Raw genomic sequence first — 24,668 nt, forward strand, 5'->3', positions numbered from 1 at the left:
TAGTTATGGTGAAAGAGGGCAAAAAGAATACAATAATGAAAGTTTTCTTGCTGAGATAATGTTGTACCTCCATATGCATAAAGTGCATCTGAACTTTTCAGTTATTTCTTAACTAAGCTCTTTATATATACTCCTTTAGGTAATTTTTCTCTGTATTAATAAGCTGCTTAATTTAATTTGCTTTTCTATAAAGCTGTTTTATGTCATAAAATTGGTTAGCTTTTTTATAGGCATAATTTAGCACTTTAAAAACTGGGTTTTCTGTCACTGATAAGATGACTTGGAAAATGTACTGGGATGATGAATTCCATTGCCACAGTGTTTGTATGATGATTCTGAAATATGTTATGGCTTTCCAAGGTAGCCTTTTTGGGCAACCTTTTATTACAAAGGTAGACATTATAATACATTACTAAGGTAAGCATTATTATGTGGTTACTACATGTACAACAAGCTTCATCTGTACTATTAGCAATAACATACTTGGTTGCTTCTTTTGTGTTTCAAGTAATAAGAATGGACAATTATTAAGAATATAATTCACATATGTGTACTATATGAAATACCAGTAACATTCAGTATTGTGCAACAGAGTTTTGCAGTCCAGTAGAAACAGAGGAGATGGGACAGATGAGAGAAGCTCAGTGGAATGTGACAGGTCTTAAAGTTGGAATTGGTTCACTTCTTGAATTTCAACAGATTGTATAAGGGCAATGTCTTGCTGATTCACGTCTTAGAGAAATGTTCTGTGCTTGCAGGCTGGGAAATACAGCTACATACTTATAATAATTTGTGTCAGGCAGCAGCATTGCCAGTAATTAATTTTATTAGAAATTCTATCAGTAATAACATCATAAGAACATGAGAAGAAAGGGACAGAAAAGAGAAAAATGTTTTTTGGGGAAAAAAATCCAAACCACAACCCCCCAAAACCCCCTTGAACCTCAGTAATTAAATTACTTTTTTATTAAGGATCATTTAACTTCTCAGTGATCACGAAAATATCCACATTACCTCTCTAAAAGAACATTCTCCCCGTTTTCTAAGTTGCTTTGAGTTGTTCTTGGCAAATAAAAGAACTTTACAAAATCAGTTTTGCAAAATCTGTTTTGCAGATGTGGAATCCACCATTTAAAAAGTTAAATTTAAACACGTGTATGTGGACATTTTTTCATGGAAGTCTTAACTGAAAAGGAATTTATGAAAAATTGAAAATGTTCACCTGATTGTACTTATCATTAAGTATATTAAAACTTGATATAATGAACAAACATTACATGTTGAAGGCATAGTTTAAAAAAATGCCTACATATAGTTTTCGCTAGAGAGCAGACTTTCATTAAAATAGTTTGGTTTCTGGTGGGAAAAAAACCTTCATTCTGAACATGTTTTTCTTTTGTTTTCAGTGGAGTGCAAAAATACCTTGTTTTTTATCTATTAACAGATAAATAGTAGTACTATATTTCTGCTAAATGATGCAACATAGGGCATAAAACAGTGCTGTTGTTTCATCCCACTCTTTTTTAGGCTGGAGGAGATAGTAAGAGGGGTTTTTTTTGGACCAAAAGGAGTGTCCTGGAAATGATCTGATTGATGCAGGGGTAAAATTTTTCACTTGTTTCATCACAAACAACAGTCTGGACTCAGACAGCTTAGAGGGAAAAAATGGAACTTTAGTAGTGCAAACTCCTTTATTTTTTCATTGTGTCTGAGGAGGAGGAAGAATCATTAAATGGTGCAAAATATTCTGGAAAAAAGTGGCATAATTCCAAATTGTACTGTGAGCTGACTGTGTTATGGTTGACTGAGGGTCAGTAGCAGACGTGAAGGTAATAAATGGAAGCAATATTCAGAGTTTTTTTGCCATATTCCCAGTTTAAAGACAATATTCCCTGATAGCAAGTTCTTTGGGTTTTTATGCTCCTTTACCTTTTTAACCACTTTTCTTCTGTCTAGGATGGGAGGAGTTCAGTATTAATCACAGGATCACAGAAAGGTTTGGGTTGGAAGAGACTTTAAAGACCATGTAATTTGAAACTCCTTCCTCCTCCTATCAAGGGCAGGGATGCCACGCACTAGACCAGGTTGTTCAGAGCCTTGTCTGTGTTGGCCTTGAACACCTTCACAACTCCTGAGCAACCTGTACCAGTGCCTCACCACTCTCACAGTAAAGAATTTATTCCTGGTATATAACCTTAATCTCCCCTCTTCTAGTTTTAAAACTGTTGCCCCTTGCTCTGTCACTGTCTGCTCATGTAAAAATTGCTTTCCTCTTTCTTATAAGCCCTCTGTCAGTACTTTGGGACTAAGGTCTCCCCAGAGCCTTAACTTCTTGTGCTGAACAACCCCAGCACTCTCAGCCTGTCCTCATGGCAGGTGCTCCAGCCCCCTGATCATCTTCACTGCCTTCCTGTGGACTTGCTCCAGCAGGTCCATGTCTTTCGTGTGCTGGAGATCCCACAGCTGGATGCAGCACTTCAGGCTGGGTCTTAGAAGAGTGGAGAAGAAGGGCAGAATCACCTCCATTGACTTGCCACCCACATCATTCTTTGGGCACAGCTCAGGACATGTTTGACCTTCTGGGCTGCAGGCACTTATTGCTGGGTCATGCCCAGCTTTTCATTGATGAGAACCCCCACGTCCCTCTTGCCAAGGTTGCTCTCAGTAACTTCCTCTCATATCAGGGATTGCCCCGACCCTGGTGTAGGACCTTATACATAGATTTGCTGAACTTCATGAGGTTCACATGGGTCCACTTCTTGAGTTTGTTCAGGTCCCCCTGGATGGCAGAGGAATTAAGAAGTATTAAGTGTTGTAAGGGAAAGGGCCTGGAAAAGGCTGCAAGTAGAACATGGTGCTAATAACACCAAGGTTGTGAGTTTGAACTCTGCATGGGCCTTTCACTAAAGAGGTGGACTTGATGATCCTTGTGGGTCCCTTCCATCTGTGAAGTAAGTTCCAAGTGTAGACATGGGAAAGCATGAAAGTGCCTGCTGAAAGAAGAGACGATGCTCAGATGGATATTGATGCCAGGGGAGGGTGAGAGGAGAGTATCAGAGCAAATTAGCCTGTGTCATACTCAGACTGTGTGATGAAGGCCCCTAGAATGGGGTATCACAGAATCAATTCCATTGAAAAAGACCTCTGGGATCGAGTCCAACCTATGGCCCAACACCACCACGTTATCTAGACCATGGCACTAAATGCCACATCCAGTCTTTCCTTAAAGGCCCTCAGGGACAGTGACTCCACCACCTCCCTGGGCAATTCGTTCCAATGTCTGATCACCCTTTCTGTAAAGAAATTCTTCCTAATGTCCAACCTAAGTGACTCCTAGTGCAACTAATGAAGATATGCCCCTGAGGTCCTTCAGTAGTCCGTGTTTGTAGCCCATCATTGGTCTAAAAGAAAATACAAAACATACATAGTTTACAGATAACTCCTGGTGTTTTGGTTGGCAGTGATTCGGTCAGAAACCGAATGCTAAGATGAAGTTTCTCCCATGGTATTATGACATGTGTTTGCAGTATGATGTCCATTTTTAAATAAAAATAGGAAATATTTCCATGAAGAGTAAAATTCCTTAACACATATGATGTGAAAGAAGACATTAAAGGGCTCAGTCTTAGCTCAACAGGTAAGGGCTCTCTGGGTACGATTGACAAACTTCTAACATATAGAGATGTTTTCTTACAAATTATTTATTTTGTTTTAGTAAAAAAATTTTCTCCTCAGATCCAGTAGCAGTAAGGCAGCAGTAAACACACACTTAGTGTGGGGACATTAAGAAAACACTGAGGGAACGTTAAACGTGTGCTGTAGGCTCTGTGGGCATTTTTGACAGGGCATGTAACTCATACTGTGTGGCAATGTAGCCAACTGCAGCGGAAGCAACAGTTCAAGAAACTCGAGTTTTTCAACTGACCTATTGATATTACAGTTGATTTAGGGCTCTTTTTTTTTTAATGTGTATTATCAGGGATAAGAGTACCTAAGTGCTTCTGCTTCCTTTACAGTGGAAAGGTAACATGATAAGAAGGTTTGAATATGCTCTATAGAGTTGTGAAACAATTGAGGTTTTGACAGGACGTTGAGCCCTAAAAAGAGGAAACTGAAAGCTTTGAAAGAGTCTTCCCATGCCAGCAGAAATCAAGACTTAGGATGGTAAAGTATGCTGGAGAGATTGTTTTGGGAATTACTTCTGGGATGCTTGTGAGGATTCTGAGACAAAGGGCAGTTAGAGGAAGGCAGGCTTTAAAGTTCCCTGCACCATAACCATGTTACCATCTGAGAAGGGGAGTGCCAAGGCTGTTCTTGGAAACTTGCACTGTAAGAGAGGACAGAGCTTTTCAGTAGGAGGTGGTCATCACTGAAGGAAGAAGAGAAGCTGCAGATACAGAGTACTCAAATGAGATTTTGTATTCAAACAGTCTACAACTTGCTAATGAGGGGAAGAAGAGGGGTAGGCACTGATATCTTGTCCCTAGTGACCAGGGACAGGACCCAAGGGAATGGCCTGAAGTTGTGTCAGGGAAGGTTTAGGTTGAATATCAGAAAAAGTTTCTTTCCCCAGAAGGTGGTTGGGCACTGAACAGGCTCCTCAGAGAAGTGATCGCAGCACGAGCCTGACAGTCCAAGAAGCGTTTGGACAAGGCTCTCAGGCACATGGTGTGAATCTTGGGGATGGCCCTGTGCAGGGCCAGGAGCTGGACTCAATGATCCTGGTGGGTCCCTTCCTACTCAGCGTATTCTGTGATTCTGTAATATTATAAGGGATTGGGAAAAGACTGAAGTTTTTAAAAAAGTTTTTTTCTGAAGTTTTGAGAAAGTGTCGATATGCCTGTTGAAAAGTAGCAGACTGAGGTGGTTATTGACAACACATGTGGAGGAAAAAGGCAATCTTAGAATCACATAGTGATTGAGGATGGAAGCAACCTCTAATTGACCTAATCTTAATCATAATCTAATGTTTAATTTTAAATTAAATTAACTAACTTTAAACCCTCAGAACCCAACAAACCCCCAAAATCTCAGACTCAAACCAGTTATCAGAGCACTTGAATGTCTTATAGTAGAGCTGCAGATAAAGGAAGGAAGTGATGACTTACAGATACAAGATTTGAAGACTTTTAAAACTGAAACTAACCTTGATTTTATTATGGAAAACCGGAGATTCATTCTATACTTATTCATGCTAACTTATAGTTACAGGTTTCATATTACTGTCATTAAATGTGCAATTAAATGTAACTGCTGTGAGCTCTTTCCAGCTCATTTTCTTGTGTTTTATTCTAGATTTTTTAATATAGATACCTATATATATCTATATCTATATATCTATGTCTATATCTGTATCTATATATATCTCTATCTATCTGTATATATATCTCAGTTCTGTGGCCTGTCTGGTCTTGTAGCTCTGGTGGAAGTTCCTAATGTTATGCTGTGGTGTCTTGTCTCAGTCTGGAGAAATGGCAGCCATTGTTAAAGTTGTATTTGCTGTGCTAGAGGCCAGTGAATTATGTGCTGTTGGATCATAGGCAATGTTTGTATAGTCTAAACAAATGAGGTTGTCTTGAGAACTTTGGGATTTTTTTTTCTTTCTAAATAAATGATCTTCCTTCCTTTGCCAAATCCTGAAACTATTCTCTGCATTAGATGCCAGAAGAGTTTTGAATTTTTATCTGGAAAAATCTCAACCTATTAAATGGACAGAAAACATTTGTATCTAAGACAGCTTAAAGGGTCCACCTGTATCTCAGTGTTTTAGTTCTCTCTCATGTGGATGTTTTTTGTGTATCTAAGGAACTGTGGAGATCCAGGCAGATACTTTTTTTCCATTAAAAGAAAAAAGGATGTATTTATTTTGCTAATAATGTGGGAAAAACTTAACTTGAAAAAACAATGTTACATAAAGGAATGTTGGTAAGGTGTTTGAAGAACACTTTTATAATAGAACTCTAAGACCTTCCGGATTAGTGGAAGAGAACTATAAGAATATTGCAATTAATGTTTAAAATGCCTTTTGAAAATAAAGACTGAAGAATAACCAGTCAGTTGAAAGGAGGATTTTCAGTTGTTGTCAAGTCAGAATAATTAAGGAAATCTGTTTATTTAATGCATTTGTATAAGCATTTATGCCTGTTTCCTGAAATACTCCTTGTAAAGGACTGAGTACTTTCATTTCTTGGTTTCCAGTAACAGTGAAGCTTATGTAGTACCTGTGTGTTAACTATTTGTTACCTTTTCAATGGTAAATAATTTATGTATTTACATGAAGTTTGGGGTAAAACTGTGATGTGGTTTTTTTTTCATTTTTATTTTTAACCTTCAGACATGTTTTAGTAAATACGATGTTTCTTAATAGGAAAATTTTCATCGTGCCTTAAATGATATTGTGCCACTACAATTTGAACTATGTTATGGGCCCTCTATGATGGAAAAGGGGTTTGGTTGTATCACAAGAATAATTATTTTGTATGTATCAACTTTATCTAAAACAACTGTTTATTTAAACTCTTTCTTCCAGAACTGTGAGGACGTGGGATGTTAACAATGAAAAAAAGCACAAAAGTGTGTTCAAGCCACGATCAGCTCAAGGGAAACGTGTGATTCCTACAACTTGCACATACAGCAGAGATGGCAAACTTATTGCAGCTGGCTGTCAGGATGGCTCTATCCAGATCTGGGACAGGAATATGAGTGTAAGTCACATATCTGATAACATATATGCTTCTGGTATATCCAGTGTTAAATGTTGAAGATGACAAAAATCAAATTTGATACTTTCATGCTTTTATTTCCACTCCTCTCCTCCCTACTTTGCCCTGAAAACTAAACAGCTTGTAGGCATAACTGCCTTTCTGCAACTGCAGTGTGCTGCCATTCAGTTCAAAATGCTGGGAAAACTCTTGGCAGTTTGTTTCAAAAAGAAAAAAAATGTTGACCAGATACCCATATTTAGAACTATTTATTTAAGGTGCAATGCATGTGGGAAAAACTGGAATTTCTTGTTGGTTCTTAAGTAATTTATTTGAGATATTGAACACATTAAGAACTAAGTTTTAAAACCTGATATGGAAGTCAGTTATTAATCCATATAATAGGCAGAAGAGAATAACATGTAAATTGGTGAGGATAAGGCCAATGCTGCACATTAAATGGCAAATATTGCTGTGTTGTCCAATGTGTAAGAATTAACACTGAGGCACATTTAACAATTTATGTAAAGGCAGTGTTTTCAGTCAGAATTGAAACTATTTCAGATTCATCAATGTTATGATATATTTCTCTTCATATTGAACTCAAAATTAAATTTCCAGTAGTTAAGACTCATATTGACAAAGAATGTGTAGAATTTGAAGTTTAGAGTAGTTGGTGTTCACTGTTGCTTTGTGTAGTACAGTTAAGAACCAGTCCAGTTCTAAGAGTTTCATTTCGCAATCAGGTGAAAATTTGCCGGGCTAAGCTTTACTACTGCTTCTAAGATTAATCATCTTCTCTTTATGCCAATCTTACCTAAAGAAGTGAAAGGAGTGGGGTAAGTACTGACAGCTTGCACAGGACAAGAAAATGAGAATTGGATCAGTTTGAAACCAAAGTGAGATTACAGGGTGGGAAGGGCAGGATCCTTTGAATGAAACTGACATCATAAATCTCTGAAAACTGGACAGTACCAGTAGGATGACTTGGGGGAACCTGAACTAGTGCAGGTTATGTTAGCCTGTTCAACTTCATCTTTCAAAACATTTGATTTTAAAAAGGAAAACAGACAATTAAGGGAGCTTTTCACAAAAATTGAAAAAGATTTGATAGCTGAAGGCAGGAGAAAATGTATAGATTTAGAAGGAAAAGAAAGTCTGTTGATCATACTCAAAGTACAGGCTGTATTTTGGGATTGTCATCTATTTTTATTTCTGTTTTTATTTCCACTATAAACCCAGTAAAACTTCCTAATGGCATGAAGCTTGAGAATTCATCCTAAGTGTAAACTTGTGCTAACAGAATAATAAGTTTTTCAGAGACTGGCTTTCATCACCTGTGTATGTTGTTTATTTTAACATATACAGTATTGAAATATTAAGCTTTCTGGTGTAGTTTTAACAATAGTGCTCTTGGTAGTCTGCTTTTTCGTGTGCTTTTCCTTTTGAAGTTTTCTGTGTCTGTAAGATGACATATTGCAATACTGATTGAGTGCAGTTTAAGGTGATTATGAGTAATTTAAAGATATATCCTGTGCATTTAGTGCAATTTCCAATGGCCTACACTTGTATAACAGTGCAGGACTAAAGTGATTTCCTAGTGGAAATTACATTGGTGGTGTCCTTGAGTTTGTATTTTTAAAGTCTAAAGAATTTTTGTGTTTGCCTTTGTTAGTATCATTAAGGAGTGTGCAAGATTTTTGGGTAAAGAAGCAGTGTAAATTGGGCTTTTAGTAGTGTTCTTATCTCAACCTACTGGTGTCCTCTGGGAATCCCTGTGTATAGTGAGAATCAAGTGTTACAAAAGGCACCTTGAGTAAAGAGAAGAAGCCTTCATCTTACATTTGGGAATGGGGGAGGGATATAAAATTGTTTTCAAAAGGAGTATGTGTTCAACATAAGAATTAGAAAAAAAAGGATGAGACTGACTCCTACAGTGGAATGATGGAAGCACTTACTGACCTGACAGGATACAGAGGTGCTTGCAAAGGCAAACAAGAAAATGTTGTCATTACAAACTGCCGCAGTTCTGGGAGTACAAATTATGTGTGACACAGGAAAATAGGTAGAGCTGTGGAGAATCAAGATGTGAGGGGGATATGCTGCCTGAAGAAATACTTAGTGGGAATATTAACTTCTGATTTTTGGACAGAAAATTTTTAATTCCTGTTCAGCAGATACAATTTGGCTTTGTTGAAACCAGTGTAGAGCCATATATACACATTTTGCTGTGCTACAGTTTAACTGTGTTTCAAGTCAAAATTAAGACAGCATTAGGGTTTAGCTTGAAAAGGCTCTGTTGAGTCAGTAACAGAAGTCACTGAAGTCTGAAAACAGAAAATAGCTGCTATATTTTCTTATACTTGGTCAGTTAGGGATGATCCTGGCATCATTATTTTAGACTGCGTTTGGTCCATATGCGATAGGAAGAAGGAAATATTCAGGAAGCTGTTTAAAGGTATAACTTATTTGACCATACTGTCATGACAGGGCTGACCCAGCCTGTTGTGATTATCTGAATTTGTTTTTGCATTTGTGTAGAAATATAAATGACATTTCAACCCTGATCTTGACTGCCTGTACCACTGTTCCTGTGTACGACAGTAACAGAACAAACTGAATCCAGGAAGATGTTTATGGCTCACACTACATACACATCCGTAATGCCTGTTATCCTGGTGTCTGTGAAGGTTTTAAATGTGTTTGCTTTTTAGTTGAGTACAAACTGCTGTCAAATACAGAGCCCACTTCAAAAAGAGGGAATTTTCTCTTTGCTTCAGTGAAGATGTGAAGCCCCTGCTTTCCCACAGGAAAAGGCTGGTGAAAACAGCACAGAATCACAAAGTGGATAAGGTTGGGAGGGACCACAGTGGGTCACTTTGTCCAACCTCCCCGCTCAGGCAGGGCCATCCCAGAGCGCATGGCACAGGATTGTGTCTAGATGGTGCTTGAGTATCTCCCGTGAGGCAAACTGCACAGCCTCTCTGGCAGCCTGTTCCAGTGCACAGTCACCCACACAGTAAAGAAATTCTTCCTCATGTTCAGGTGGAACTTCCTGTGCATCAGTTTCTGCCCATTGCCTCTTGCTATCTTAAAGTCCCAAGCAGCAGTTCCCAGGGCAGAAGTGAATACCCCAACAGAAAAGAGTGTACAGTGATGCTCTTTCCTAGAGCCAAAGTGGTGCTCATTAGTGACAGGCACAGTGGTGCAGTGCTTGTGGGAAGCCACCACCCTACCACCTCACAAGGTGACAGAAGCTGCCTGATGAAGCTCCCACATATCTCTCTTGCCACTGTAGTCATGGTTTCTGACTGCTGGTATGCATTTATTATTCTCTGCTTCACACATTATGTGCTACACCTGACTACAGGAATCCTACCAATGTGTTTATCAAAGGCAAACAAATTAAAAGTGAACCTGTTGTGTGGTGGCATCCCCATCACCACAGTCACATCACTTGTGCTGTACACTTCTTCAGGGTGTAGGACTTGGTCTAGAATGGTGTGGTTAAGCAATTTTTTTTTTTAATTACTATTTTTTAGAGAAAGGCAAGGTATTTTCTATACCATATTTTACCAATTCTGCGGAAGTCGAAGTAGCTGTTTATTGTAAGCTAATTTTGTCAGTTGGTTGGTTTTTTTCCCAAGCCACTTTAGAGCCACCTCGGTATCTGCCTTTTTTTCTTAAATTATGTTGTGTGTAGGAAGTGATTTTGGTATGTCACTTCTTTAGTTCTGACTAGTAATGTACACTATGAATATTTCATTCAGTTTTCTACTTCCATTGCTTTTTTGGTGTGATTCCAAATCTCACAGCTGTATGTAGTGAGAGTAAAAACACTTTTGGAGGAAGATTTTTTTCTTCTTTATGACATTGACATTGGTAACTTGTTAATGCTGAAGTTAGCCAAATGCATTCCTGCTCTGCCTTGCCTTTCTCCAGACTTCCTCAGCAGGATTATGATCCATTATAATCACCTGCCTCAGATGATTCTTTTGTTTTGTCATAAATCTATGTTATTTTCTCACGTATGTTATTTTGTCAGTGCGCGGTTTTTCTTAAAGGTTCTTGTACATGTGCATTTGCAGTGCACGTTAGCAGAATGATCTGTCAACATGTTTGAAATATTATGAACACTGTCAGCTTGGCTTAAAATAGCAGCTTCAAAGGACATAAAAAATTACTTCCTTCAAACTTTGAATGAATAGTGAAAACAATAGTGTGAAATAGTCAATCATAACACAAGACTTTACAACTCCCTTAATTTAAATGCTCTGAGATGTGGAGAAAAGTGTCTGGCGAAGATGGAGAGTTGGAGAGCATTAGTGGTCAGAATAAGACAGGACCGTGAACATTATTGGTTCACAGGGCAGTGCAGTAAAACCACTAGGTTTGCCTGCAGTTCAGATAGGTTCAAATTCCTCATCTTGCCTGTGCTTGCCAATTCAGAGTTTTTTGCAAGCCAATAGTAATACATGTTTCTGGACAAACCAATCCATGGAGCCAGTCTTTATTATCAAGAATGCAAGGTGTCCTGCAATCAGCAAACCTCTGTGTGCCTGGTTTTCTTCTCTAGAGGTGTGAGTGTCTCATTCATAGATATACAGAAACAGTAAAGTATTTTTTGAAGTGTTTCATGGGTTGAATTGATTGAAATCTCTTTAATGAACAAAAAAGCTCCCCTCATTTTCCACAATAAGGATAAGCAATTTCCACAGGAAAGGATTGGGATAATTTCCAGTGGTTAGAAACAGGATTTTTCTCAGTGAAAAAGGCCGAACTTCTTAGTTGGCCTTTCTGAATTTTCAAACCAGCTGATGAGGTTACCTGTTAGGTGAATTTTTTTCCTCCCTCTCTTCCTGATGCTTTTAGCACGGGATGGCATAAACAACTCTGTATATGACAGTCTAAGTCATGATTTTCAGTTTCACACATTGTATGTTTTATGGTCTATCATACCAGCTGTGATACAGAAACACTGATAAGGATATTGAGGAGGCAGAGTTTGTAATAAGTGGTCATGTCTTTTGAATTAAAATGCCTTTAGGAAAGCAGCTTGGACACCCAAAATCTTACCATTTTTTTTCTAGCTGTATTAAGTTTGGTTAGAAGCCTTGGGTAGTTTTTATAAGCTTTTAGCTATCCAATGGCTGAATTACAAGTAGTAAAGAGTTAGTTTTGACAGATATGTCTGTGATAGGTTTATCTTTCTACATAATGCAAATTGGAACAGGAAAGATACAGTATTATATGATTTTCAACATAATTCTCATTAAGTAAGTTGATTCACTGCTCATGGAAAGATTTTTATAGCTAGTGATTAACTTCTATTTTTTCTTTCTAGTTTCATAGAAGACCTAGTGATGTGTTTAACTCCATTCTTCAGCTATTTCCTGCTCAAAAATGTGCATCTGCTACAGTATTGCTGAATTACTGCTTTGCTAGCATTTTCTTTTTTCATGGTTTTAAAAACTTACTCTGATTTTAAATTGCTAAAATAATTTATGTATTTTGATCAGTTTAAATTACTTAGCTAAAGCTCAAAGTGATTTTACAGAACTTAAAATGCACAATAATATTGAAATTCAACACTATAATAATATACAGCCCACACAGATATCCCCAAAAGTGGTGTGATCAAGTGGTAATCCAAATAACCTGTTTTCCACATGCCCTTAAACCAGCCTGTCCTCAAAATATAAGGGGGGGAAAAGTGCAGTGTTGCAGCATGCACTGAAGTTAAGCAGATATAAGCTCTGTACCTTTTAATTACAAATACTCATGTTTAAAGTAATTTCCAAATAATTGCATGATTTATAGGTGTAAGATAAATACATTTCTATATTTAGTGATTGTTTGCTTTGAAAGGGTTTCTGTAAGCTTTAGTTTTGTGGTGTGCAGTTGGAAATTTTAAGGTGGAGTTTTAGAGATGAAAAATTTCACAAGTACTGGAGCCATTTTGAAGAAATACTGTACAGCTAAGGGCACAGAATTAGAGAATGAAAAATTATTATGTAAGATATTTTTCTTTTTGAAATGGGAATCCAAGTCCTCAGATCTTACTTGGAAATTCTTTGTGCAAACTTTATTTTGCTATTCTTAATGGGTTTTGTAGCAGATGCTGCGAAGACAGAGTAACAAAAACTAGTAGTAAGATCTGAGACTTGCTGTAAATATTTTTTCCATTAATTGGAAGGTCCTTTGAGAGGATTTATACCCATGCTTTGGGAAGATGAGATTGCTGGATCTTTGCACAGTTTCAGGATGCTTTTTGCAGAAGACATAGCTCTTGGTAATAAGTTGTTGAAATGTCTTGTTCCTGTCCACTAGAAAGTTTTGCCACTGTATACATGCCTTTTTAGTTGCAATTTCTACCAGTTCATTCTGTGTCTTTGCCATCTTGTCTATCACAGTACTCCAGGATTATGCTTGTTTCACACCAGCTAGATATTATTCTTTTTTTTTTACCATGCAATGTTGAGTTGTCTATTTGGATGGGGTTTTTGTTTTTTTTAATAATATAGAATTTAACATTTCTAATGATAACTTCACAGCATTAAAAGTATTACAGTGAAATGTCAATGTTTAATGGAAATAGTTTACAATGGCTGTTCTTAAATTCAGTGAATATCACTGCTTTGGCTAAACAGCAGGCAAATCTTGCAGTTTCCCCCAAGTAAGTAACATGCTTCATGCTTTGAAGAGGGCAGTCTGGCTACATCTGGAAATGTCTTGTGTAAATACAAGATGAAGGATATCCAAATATACTATATTGCGCTTTCAAACTTAAGGTAAGTTTTCCATATCCATAATATTCCACCCTTTCATTCCATGTGTATATGTGCCAGACCTCTGTTCCAGAAACTGGAAATCACACACAAGCTTGCCAGCAGCAAATATTAACAGATTCATATATTATTCCTTTTTGTATACGTCTGGTTTAGCCAGTACATCACTATCTGTACCCTGAGGCAAGCCACAGTAAAGAGTCTGACAATCATATGCTAAGATAAAATGTGCCCTGCTGTATTTCTAAGTGCATTTCTCTCTTATGTAATAAACAGTTTATAGTTAAGAACTATCTAAATGTTTGCACTATCTAATACAGTGATGAAAGGCAATTCTAAATCTTGAAGTCTGTCACACCTCAATGAAAATAGCTTAAAGGACATTACTTCAGATTCATGTATGGTTAAAGAAAAAAGGCTTATCCTGCTAGGATTATATATATCTCTCTTGGGTTTATTGTTTGGAAAAATAAAAGTGGAACTTAACAGAAATAATTCCAAAATGGCAATTTGGGAAGAAAAGAGTAGGCATTATAGCAATCTGATTGGCTTTATTAATATTGTAGTGCTATTAATATTAACATAATATGAATAATGTTACAGAAATAGAAGGATTAAATAATGAAAAGTAGTAAAACAGAAATAGAAAAGCCATCTTGAACTAGCTCTATTATTTCAGAGAAAATTTTCCTTTTATGCAGAGCCAAAAAGTTGAAAGTACAGACACTACATTTTGTTCTAACAAGAAGGGAGCTCCAGAGTGGTCTGAGTTATCAGAGAAAGGGCTTTTAGATACTGTAGTATATGCATTGCTCAAGCAAACTGAAAAATGCAGTGGTCTAGAGCCTGATGGGGTTTGTAAATTGTGAAAAGAATTTTGTGCTTGATGTGTGTATTAGGAAGCTGGGTTTGCATCCAAGTGTTTCTCGTTGTGGTTCATAGTTTGTCACTAGTTCTTGAAGCTTGTGAGGAGATGAACAGCAGGTTCATGCTGTGAATTTCATAAAAGCAGTGAAAGGTATGTTTTTCTTGGTCATTAAGTTCGTTTCATTGGAAAAGTCTAAAGCTCCATGTTTTAAAATACTTAACAAAAGAAAAGGTGTTACAGCTTTATCAAGTGGATTAAGAACAAAAAAGGTAGGAGATCATGATTTCTGATCCATGAAAACATAGAAGTTTTCAGAAGGTAAGTTATAGTGAGGAATAGTTTTTGTATATAACATTAGGTTACACACATTTGACTCAGAAAAAGTTTGATAAAGAATGACTTACCTACCTAGAGAACCACTGTTTCATGGTTACATCCATTAAAAGGTGCTCTTCTGTGAGGATACGGTTTAAATAATTGACCATAGTACACTACAAACTGTCCTCAGTACTGAAGAACATCGCGTAAGTCTAGTTGACTTTAACTAAAAATGTTTGCAAGGCGTTTCTAGAGAATTTATAATTAGATTATGAACCAAAGAAGTTATTTTTGTGTTCAGGATTATCTGTGAGAAGATAAACTGCACACTACACCATATCTTGGCACCAGGTACAGAACTAAACCAACCATATGAAACTAAAAGTATTTATAATAATATTTATTTTTTGTAAGAAAGCTTCAGTGAGCAGGTTTCATTCAAATCTAGGTATAGATCTCATAATTGAAACATGATTGCATATAGGTGAGGCTTTCTTTATAAGTAAGTAAAACTTTTTCCAGTGTAAAATATTTTAAAATAAAGAGTTTTTTTCATGGTCTCCCTGTTTCCTAAAGTTTGTTTTCAACAGATGTTAATGCTAAACAGTTAGCAGAGAGGGTGGTGAAATAGGTGGAGCCTTGTCCAGCTGTGTTTTATTTAATGTGTGACTGCAGTGATACTACACAGACTGAAATCAGATACATCCGTGGAACAGCTGCTTTCCTTAAACCAAGTTCTAAATTTCTCATGAGATAGAGAACTGGGCTTGGAGTAGGATATGACTACCTATGTATTTCACACATTATGCTTAATACATATACAATGTGTCCAAGTATTCCCAGAGACTTACAATGAAATTCTAGTTCAATAGAATTTCTGAATGTGTAGCATCATTTTAAGCACTGGTAATTTAAACAATTTATTCTTAGATAATTCAACATATGTAGTTTCCCTTCAGATTAAGCAGTATGTGGGGGTTTTTAAGTACCTTTATTGTTACTAGTTCACTTTGTACCATGTATGTGTATCCCTTCCAGATTAGGCTTGTGACTGTTTTGTGCTCCAAGCAGTCAGTGGTAATCAGCACTAAAATTTAATTTATATTTAATATACCAGATGATAAAGTACAGTGTTGGTTCACCTATGAGGAAGGGGATGATCGAAAACAATCCAATTCATTGTGTAATCATGGATCGTGTTGTTTTTATGGACTCCTGATGAATGTAGGTGCTGTGGTCAACACATTTCCTCGTATGAGCATATAAATGGCACTGCATTCTAGCTCCTTACCCTGGTTTTTTGTCCCCACTGTTACACATACCTGTGGTCTCTTTTGGAGAGCAGATTGAGCCCAAGGCCTGTAAGTAAACTTCATCTTGTTGAGGTCACCAGAGTGCACTGTGTTGACCTTTATAGATGCTGTCTCTCCAGGGCTCACGAGAGCAGAACTAATTCGGGCATTCCTGCCCTTGTAATGGGAGGGCTGGATTGTGTTCAAGACCAGCTTGAGGAGCCCACATGGTTCTTCAGAAGTGGGGCCCCTCGATGTAGCCAGCAGAAGGCATTGCACTGCCAGCCGTTGGCTTGTCACTTGTCACATATGTGAAGGTGCCTGTTTGATTTGGGTGTTTGATGTGCTAAGGGTGGTGCCACACTGGGTAAGAGGTGGCAGGGGTGAGTGTAGCATTGTTTTCTGTACTCCAGACAGGTCACTGCTGTTTCTTGGCTATTGCACTGAGGTAGGAGGGTGAGGCAGGGCTGCCATAGTGTGTGGTGCTGTCTGTCTGTCTGTGTGTAACACAAGCTTCAGTTTTGGTCTCCTTTGGAAATAGAGGTGGCAGTGCCAGAAAATTAATCCTTCAGTGCCAGGTTGATAAGAGGTTTATACCAGCAAGCAAATACAAGAGAATGTGTGAACTCAGTATCTTATTATGTCCCCCCCTTTTTTTAAAGTTTTTTAAATGATAGTTTCCTGTATGTTCATATGTGTTACAGAAGAAGAGGTGGTGTTTTTGTTGGTTTTGAGGTTTTTTTCTTTATGTGAGAAATACACAGATGTTCTTGGGGATTAAGTGAATGATCTGTAATTGCTATTATTGAAAGACTATATATTTAAGTCATTGGTGAAATACAGCTGTTGTAGAAGACAAAATGAGATAACAGTGGAGCCTAAAAGTAAAGAACCAGTATCAAGGAAACAAAAAGGGAAAACACATCAAAGTAATAATACTGGCAATGAGTTACTGGTTTGATTTATTACATTATGTTTTACAACATGTGACAGAAAGGAGATGACACATTGTGATGCATATAACAACATTTTTCTTACGATAAATGGTTAAAGGCTGTTAGATCTTCCAGGGAAATTGAGAAGATATGGTATCTGTAAGGAAATCAGGAACAGCTTTCATCATGTTGCATTTGTATTGCCAGCCAAACATTCACAAAGTGATGTCAAGGTGAACTAAGATGTTCAGCAGAGAGAGAATGGTGTACCTTTTCTTGGAAGGCAGTTTAACGGCATGAAAATATTGGGAGTCATGGTTGTGTGTGAGGTGTTTAAAAAAATATACTCTAGGATGAGAATTTCAGTGACCAAGGAATTGAATAATGGTGAATAGCCCTGAGAAACTGGAAGGTAATCATGCACCAGAGAGAATGGTGAAGAAGGGAGCCAGGATGTAGATGGTGTACAGAAGGTGCTGGACCTCATGAAACAATGATTAAAGGGAACAGAAAATAGACATGTTTTTCCCAAGGCTAGTGAGAGTAAGTGTAGGGTAGCATCCCATGTTGGATTTGTCAGCGATAAATCTGCTGAGGTTCAGGAGAGAATTTAAGTGAGTTGACAAGGAATGAGGATGGAGAAGAAGGCATTATTGCATGAAAACATCAGAGAAAGAGGGACACAAAGAGAGAGAAACATGGAGTGTTCAGTGAAATGTGGATGATGCAGATGAGATTTTGAGATAGGACTTTCACAAGTAGCAATTCTTATATCTCCCTGTACTCTGCAGATGCCACTGCTGATGGAGGAGAGATTCAAAGTTGGCAGGCCTAAGTCTGAAATGCTGTGTGAAAATGAAACTGAAAGGCTAGAATGAGGAAATAGAGGGAATCTTTTTGTTGAAGGAAGAAGAATTACAGGGATGCTGCTGGTGAAAGAGAACTGTTATCAAGAGAGGCTCTACAGAGTATCATAAAAAATGGAAATAGAAGGGAAAAGAGGGTTTTGAATCAATATTAATAGTAGATAAGAAGGTGAATTGCAGGATGAAAAATACTATAATGATTCCTCAGTGACAAATTTTTATGAAAATACTGTTGCCTGTTTGAAGGAGTCTTGGATATCAGTTAGGACATTTTTACATTGCCATAGTTTTAATAATCAGCTTACTATTTATGTTAAATGAGACAGGAGGGGTCAATGAATCTAAGCATGTTCATTTCAAACAAAAAAAATTCTATCTTCTCATATTTAAAGAGTAATTTGATTTTAGTCTTCTAAAAAGTAAATATTAGAAATTTACTCAGGAATTGCACCATAGGACAACAAGGAGCTTTTTCTCTGAAAGATATCACCAGGTTTTTCACTCTCCCTGATGCTTAGCTGCTTGATTGCTGCTCTGAAAGTGAGTTTGGAACACTCTGTTCAGTTGCTGTAAACCATTTGCATGGAACATTTTTTGAGATTTTCACTTTGCTTATTTTTTGCTTTCAAGTGTGCAGGGATTTTTATGTTTGCTTATTTGGCATATATAAAATTACTGTGAGAAAAAAGCTGCATCAGCAAAGGAACTGTGAAACTAAGATAAGAATATTGCTTGAAAGGTAAATGAAGTTTACTTGAGTTACCTTTGTTTTATTATTTTTTTCCCCAACCAGCTTCTTACTTTTTAATTTTACTCATCTGTAACTCTGGGGCCTAATCCTGAAGTTGCCAAAATCATCAGATAAAATTCTGAGTTCAAAGTAACTGAAATTGAGGGCGTTTAGGAACTCTGCATCTTGGAGATTAATAAGAATAGGTATTGATTTATTAAAGAAATGTATATTACCCACCATCCAGAAGTGTCCGGGTGACCAGTAAACAGAATAAAAGGAGGTTCCTTCTCAAAACCAGTTTGTCCAAACAACTTACTTCATTGAATGATAATGGCGTTTTTGTTTTATAGTTACTTAAAAAATAAATAAATTCTTTGAAAACCATTATTAAGTAAATTGAGCTGATAATCTCAAACATTTCATGCAACATTGTAAACAACTGATGTTCAGACATAAGAATTCTCATTTTATCACCGAAATGCTTCATGTGACAAAATACCACTTTAACCTTTTAGGTGAGGCCTTTTCTGTCTTCATCTTTCCATCTGAATGAATAAAAACAAATCCATATTTTTTAAAATTACATACTTTTAATTAATATGCAGAGAAAATATGTCATGATGGTTTGCAGTACATTTTTATCAGAAAAATAATGTAGAAGAAATAATAGCTTGCTATGTTAAGAAGTTCAGAGAAAATGACTGTCCATTTCTTAGAGAAATGCACCCATCTTCTTAGAATATACATATGCTACCTACTATTTTCAGCTAATAAATTAATTTATTGTACTGCCATCTTTGGTAATCCACCTCTTTTAACTCAAGTGTTACTGAACCAGAAATGTCAGCTGTGTGTGAATTCCTGTGTATTTTCAGTTATATTGCACTCTATTCACACTGTACCTCAACTACATCACAAAAGTGGATCTTAAGGTTTGGGAACAGTAAACACTGAAAGAATATGTACAATTATATTAAATTGTAGTGGGAATAACTCTGTCATAATTTCTTTTTGAAGACATCATAGTAGTTTCTTTCTATATATTTTATATATCTATTTTTGCTTGTTTATTGCCAATAGGCAAAGGGCTATTTTGATTGATATGAATCATCCAGTGTTGGCAGTGGTGCGATTGAGGCAATCTGTGGACTGGGTTCTACTAAATCTTAACCAAGCTTTTAATTACATTTTTACAGAACGGCACTGATGAGATTTGATTGGTTTCTGGAAGGCAAAGGAACCTTCAGCAACCGGGCAACTCTAAGACTGATTAATTTAATTTTGAAAGAGGCAAAAGAAGGGGTGGGCTTTTCTGTTGGTTTGCAAGAGCCATATTTATGGTAATATAAAGGAAGAAAAGTGCAAGTTTACTAGGATTGCATGAGATGGATTTGATAAGTTATGAAAAGATACAGAAGAACATCTTATTTACATCCTTGTATATTTTTCTCATGCAGTGAAAAAAAATCCCCAAAGGAAGCCAACTGAATAGTTTTCAAAAGCTATTTTTATTAGTAATATTTATCATTTTTGTGGCCAAGATAGGTTGTTTTCTCAAATGCAGTTTGACTGTGCAGCCAAACATTCAGCTGGGGTTTCATCTTCAAACCATTAGGCAAATATTTAGCAATGGTGTTAAGAAGCCATCTTTATAAAATGATTTCCTAAAATCTTTCTTGATTAACTGACTTAAACAAGAAGAAATTGTTTCTGTGGTTAGCAGTATTCCTAGAACTTGAATGTTGTAAGCGATGAAGGAAGCATGGGCAGATAGAAGGGCATTCTCATCACTCTGCAGTGGAGTTTCTAAGGCCAGCTTACTTGCTTCCATGCTTTGCCTCGAACCACATATGGTCAAATGTCTCACCTTCTGTGTAAATGGTTAGATTGTTTTTCGTAATAGAAATCAAGTTTTTTACAAATTGCAGTTATCAAAGTGCTAAATAATTTTTGACTGTCAACACTGCTGTATGGCTTCTCTGCTAAGGCTGCTGTTTTCCATAACAGCCCAGCATTTTCTTACTGAGCCGTTCACACTTGTGTTTTTGTTTTCAATCATGGTTGCATAATATAATGCATGGTTCATTGCAAGGGACTGAATATTTTATAAATTTTAAAAATAGTTGTAGAGCTGCTTTTTTTTTTTCCTGGTTATGTAGGTTTTTCATTGTAGCTCAATGAAAACTGTGACTCAAGAAAAAAATGGAGAATTTTTTAAAAAAGCCAAGTCTTTTATGTTCAATAATTGCAGATAACTAAGTAAAAACATGTGACAGATTGTTGAAAGGTACTGAACCACTGCTGACTGTGAGAGATAAAGAAATCCCAGAAAAAGGCCTTAGTTGCAATAGATGAGACTATAATGGATGCACAGGACAGTTGAATACAATTGTCAAGTCGGATGTCCTGGTTATGGCAAATAGTTAGGTTATTGTATTTATAATTGATTAACTAGGATTGAGACGAAGGAGTGTTTCACGTCTGCTAATGATACATGTAGATGTCACTGAGTTAGAAAATAACAGAGAAGAGCAAATCATGTAAGCATGTAATCTTGTAAACACCGAAACCTCAGATTTCACAAGTTAATCTTGTTTTGCATCAATGTGCTCATTACTGAAACAGCATCCATTTCTACACCACGGGAAGTGGTATTGAAGAGCTGTCACATAAATTGGAAGCCTGGGGATCATGTTTACGGAGACTTAAGGAAAGCATCTGATACAGTCTGTAACTGCCTACTCAGGCAAAATATTGAGAAATTCCTGGATTCAGCTGACATATGGAGACCTGATAATACTAAACCCAGATAATACACTTACATTTCTTTTATGGGTTATAATTGAAAGCAGAGCAAATATGCTTCCTTCAGTAGAGCTGGATGAAAGGGAGGTGGGGAAGTAGCCGTTTGGAGAGTTTAACTCGTGCCCTGGGAACCTCTCAGTCTTGTCAGCTGTGATCACAGCTCTGAGATGTTGGCTGTCTCTGCTGGGATCACTTTCAGCGAAGTCTCAGACAGCATTGCTCCATTGTGACTAAAAAGGGTTTCTGGTTTGTTTGTTTATTTTCTTCTTTCAGCTCTATAACTCATACCTTTGTCACCTTGAGACTGGCCTATGATATGTTATCTTAGAAGGCTTTTACATTTGCTAAGAATTACAACTTTGACAGTAGAATATTGTCGATGTCAGCTATTTTATTTTCCTGGAAATACCTCAGGTGAAAAGACCCATTTAAAACTCATTTAAGCCATACGTGGCTTGGGACTTGCTTCTCTGACATTTCTGCCAAGCTAGTCCTGCCCTTCTGCCTCATGTTTGAAACCAGCCTAAATCCCGATTTCCAGTTAACAAGATGCCTTGGAAACATTCCTTGATGTGAAAAAGAGGAAACAACTGCTAAGTGAGTGTTGGAGGCATTTCTGGAGATGAGCTTCCCTGTTCACATCACACTTTTGTTGTGCTGGAGCAAACTGAGTGAGTGTGCACATTAGTAGTGGCACACTCAGCGTTGTTCAGAGTTCCTTTTGCTGTAGGCATGTTTGTGGTTTTATGGTTGACTGTGTTCACACTAATAAATAAGAGAAATTTTGCTACGCATCTGTAATGTAGGGAAAGATCGATACAGCAATCTTTGTAGATCTCACTTTCCCCAAGGCCTGCGTTAATTTACTGCCTCTGCTTTTAAAAAACTCCAGAAGATGTTAGGAATGAAAAGGAAGAAGAATGTCTTGGCCGGGACATTCAATGTTTCGTTAGGCAGAATGTGGGAAGCATTATAATCTTGGGAAAGTGTCGGCTTACTGTGAAATACTGTATCCCAGAAACAATGTGGAAAGTTCAAAAATTTCATTAGTTAAGCATATTGTTGTTTTTCTCATGGACATGGCTTGGATTTCTGAGGTGAACAAACTGGCTCGGTCTATCTTTTGCTTTTCCTAGAATATGTTTTATTTAGGATCTTGAAGCAGGAGAGCAGTTGTGTGATGCAGAGCTGTAACCAAGTGGCTCTGTTGTAGTTCATTCTTTCATGATAAACATTTCATGTGCCACTGGCCTCTTCATATCTTGTATGGGTCCTGTTGAACCCACCCAGATTTTTGTACAAGGGATACTCATTACTGATGCTCTAGTCATGTGCCTTTCCACCTCACAACCCTTCCCAGTCCTTTCTCTGGGTCCCCTTTGTGTTCTGCTTTTCATCCTCTCTGAGGACTGGCAGTATTGCAATCCCTGACATGTATATCTTATCCTAGGTTTTTTTAATACATATAACTGTGTCCTTTCTCACATATGCTTCATGTTTTCTGCCTGTCATCTCATTTTGCACACAAGTACAGTCAGCTGTAATTACTTAACGAAAATATATGTGCTAATACAAAGCTAGGAAGAAAGTGCTTACATTGCTGGAGTTGTTTGCTAGAAAGCCTTTAAACAAGTTGCAGAAGATAGTGGTTTACTGCAGAATTTGCTGAAGTAACTAAACCTTTAAAAAAATGTCAAGGACTGATGAATTTGTCAAACTTTGTATGGCACATGACTCTTACTTCATAATACCAGGCACCTCTGCAACAAAGGAGAAGGGTAATGAAGGAGATGTAGATACACTTTGCCCTAATTATCTTTACATCTTTATTTAATATTTCAATGCTCTCCTCTTCTTGAATCAAACTTTTGAATTGTGTATGCTAGTTCTGTTGTTTCATGTCTTTCCAGTGAGAAACATTCTGATAAAATTTTTTTTTCTTGCTAATGATTTGTTAGCAAGATTAGACATCTGTTAAAAATACTAAGAGGTCAGAGGCCAAACACATTATTTTCTTTGAAAACTGCAATGAACATTTGCCAGTATATGTAAAAACTTCTCGTTCAACCTTCTATCATTTTTAGAGCAACCTTCAATCATTTTAGAATATTTGATTTAGTATTACAATTCAGGGTTATATTCCTTTGCAGAATAATATATGGGGGCAAGCTTGCAGAGCTCAAAGTTAGGAAAACAATCTTTTTACTGGGAAACTGAGGAAATTTATTTTTAAAGACAAACAGAATTGCTGATGCAATCTTACTATCCCTTTCAGACAAGTCTTATTTTACATGAAATTTTAAGGCATCAAAGCTTGATAGAGTTAGACCAAATTAATTCTGTTGTTTCCACTTTTGTTATTAAGGGGGCAAATAGTGTCAATCTTTGATATCTCTATGTTGCTGTTTTTTCCTATAGGACAGTTGAAAAAGGATAAGAACCTGTCAAGGTACAGGTACTTACTTGCAAAGGGCTCCGTAGTGGGTGGCATGGAATCATAAAGTCATTTAGGTTAGAAAAAACCCTTAAGTTTGTCAAGTCCCATGACTAACCTTAACTCTGCCAAGTCCACCACTAGACCATGTCCCTAAGGCCATATTTAGACATCTTTTAAATACCTCCAGGGATGGTGACTCAGCCACTTCCCTGGGCATCCTGTTCCAATGCTTTATCACCCTTTCCTACTATTCAATCTAAACCTCCCCAACACATCTTTGGGCCAGTTTAAGGGGAGTTGTTTAATTCCTGAAAGATTAGGCTTTATTAATGGATTCATAAATTCATGCTAAATAAAATCAGTATCTTTGACCATAGGAAAGTAACAAAACTTCTGAACTGTTATGTGATTTATCATCTATCTATAGATGTTTGGGGATTTTATTAATAAAATACAAAAGAAAAAGTATGGATCCCATATATTTTTATGTCTTTTAATTTGTATCCAACACAAAACAAAAGCAAGGTATTTCAAATTGATTGAGGATGAAACAAAAATATTCTACACCCTCACATTAAGTTGGGCAGCAGTGAAAAAAACCTTATTTTAATATATGTATGTCAGTGTGACATTGCCTAGAAGGGATGAGAATGTTTTGGAGCCCAAATGAAGTTTTTCCAATTCATTTAAATTAGCTTAATATCATAATGTAATCTTTCTGGCATTCTTTAAATTGTGATTATTAACCATTTATGATGTTTTTGCAAATATCTGTAGTATTTCTTAGACAGAAAATGCATCATTTTAATTGCTTGTTCATGTTTAACAAATACTACAGAATATTTATTTTCTGATAGCCAGTTTACACTTTGTACATTACTACATACTTGGAAACTGTTACGTAATTGGATGCATAGAATATGCA

At 36.8% G+C, this 24,668-nt stretch overlaps 1 protein-coding gene across 1 annotated transcript in view; it reads left to right on the forward strand.

Moving 5' to 3' along the window:
- Positions 1 to 24,668, forward strand: part of WDR70 (WD repeat domain 70) — a 135,976-nt gene that overhangs the window by 71,580 nt on the left and 39,728 nt on the right. Inside the window, exon 10 of the mRNA XM_071581300.1 lies at positions 6,530 to 6,704. Coding sequence (XP_071437401.1) covers positions 6,530 to 6,704 — 175 coding nt within the window. The remainder of the gene's footprint in view (positions 1 to 6,529; positions 6,705 to 24,668) is intronic.

This window comes from Pithys albifrons, chromosome Z (assembly GCF_047495875.1).
Source record: "Pithys albifrons albifrons isolate INPA30051 chromosome Z, PitAlb_v1, whole genome shotgun sequence".
In the NCBI taxonomy this organism is placed as follows: domain Eukaryota; kingdom Metazoa; phylum Chordata; class Aves; order Passeriformes; family Thamnophilidae; genus Pithys; species Pithys albifrons.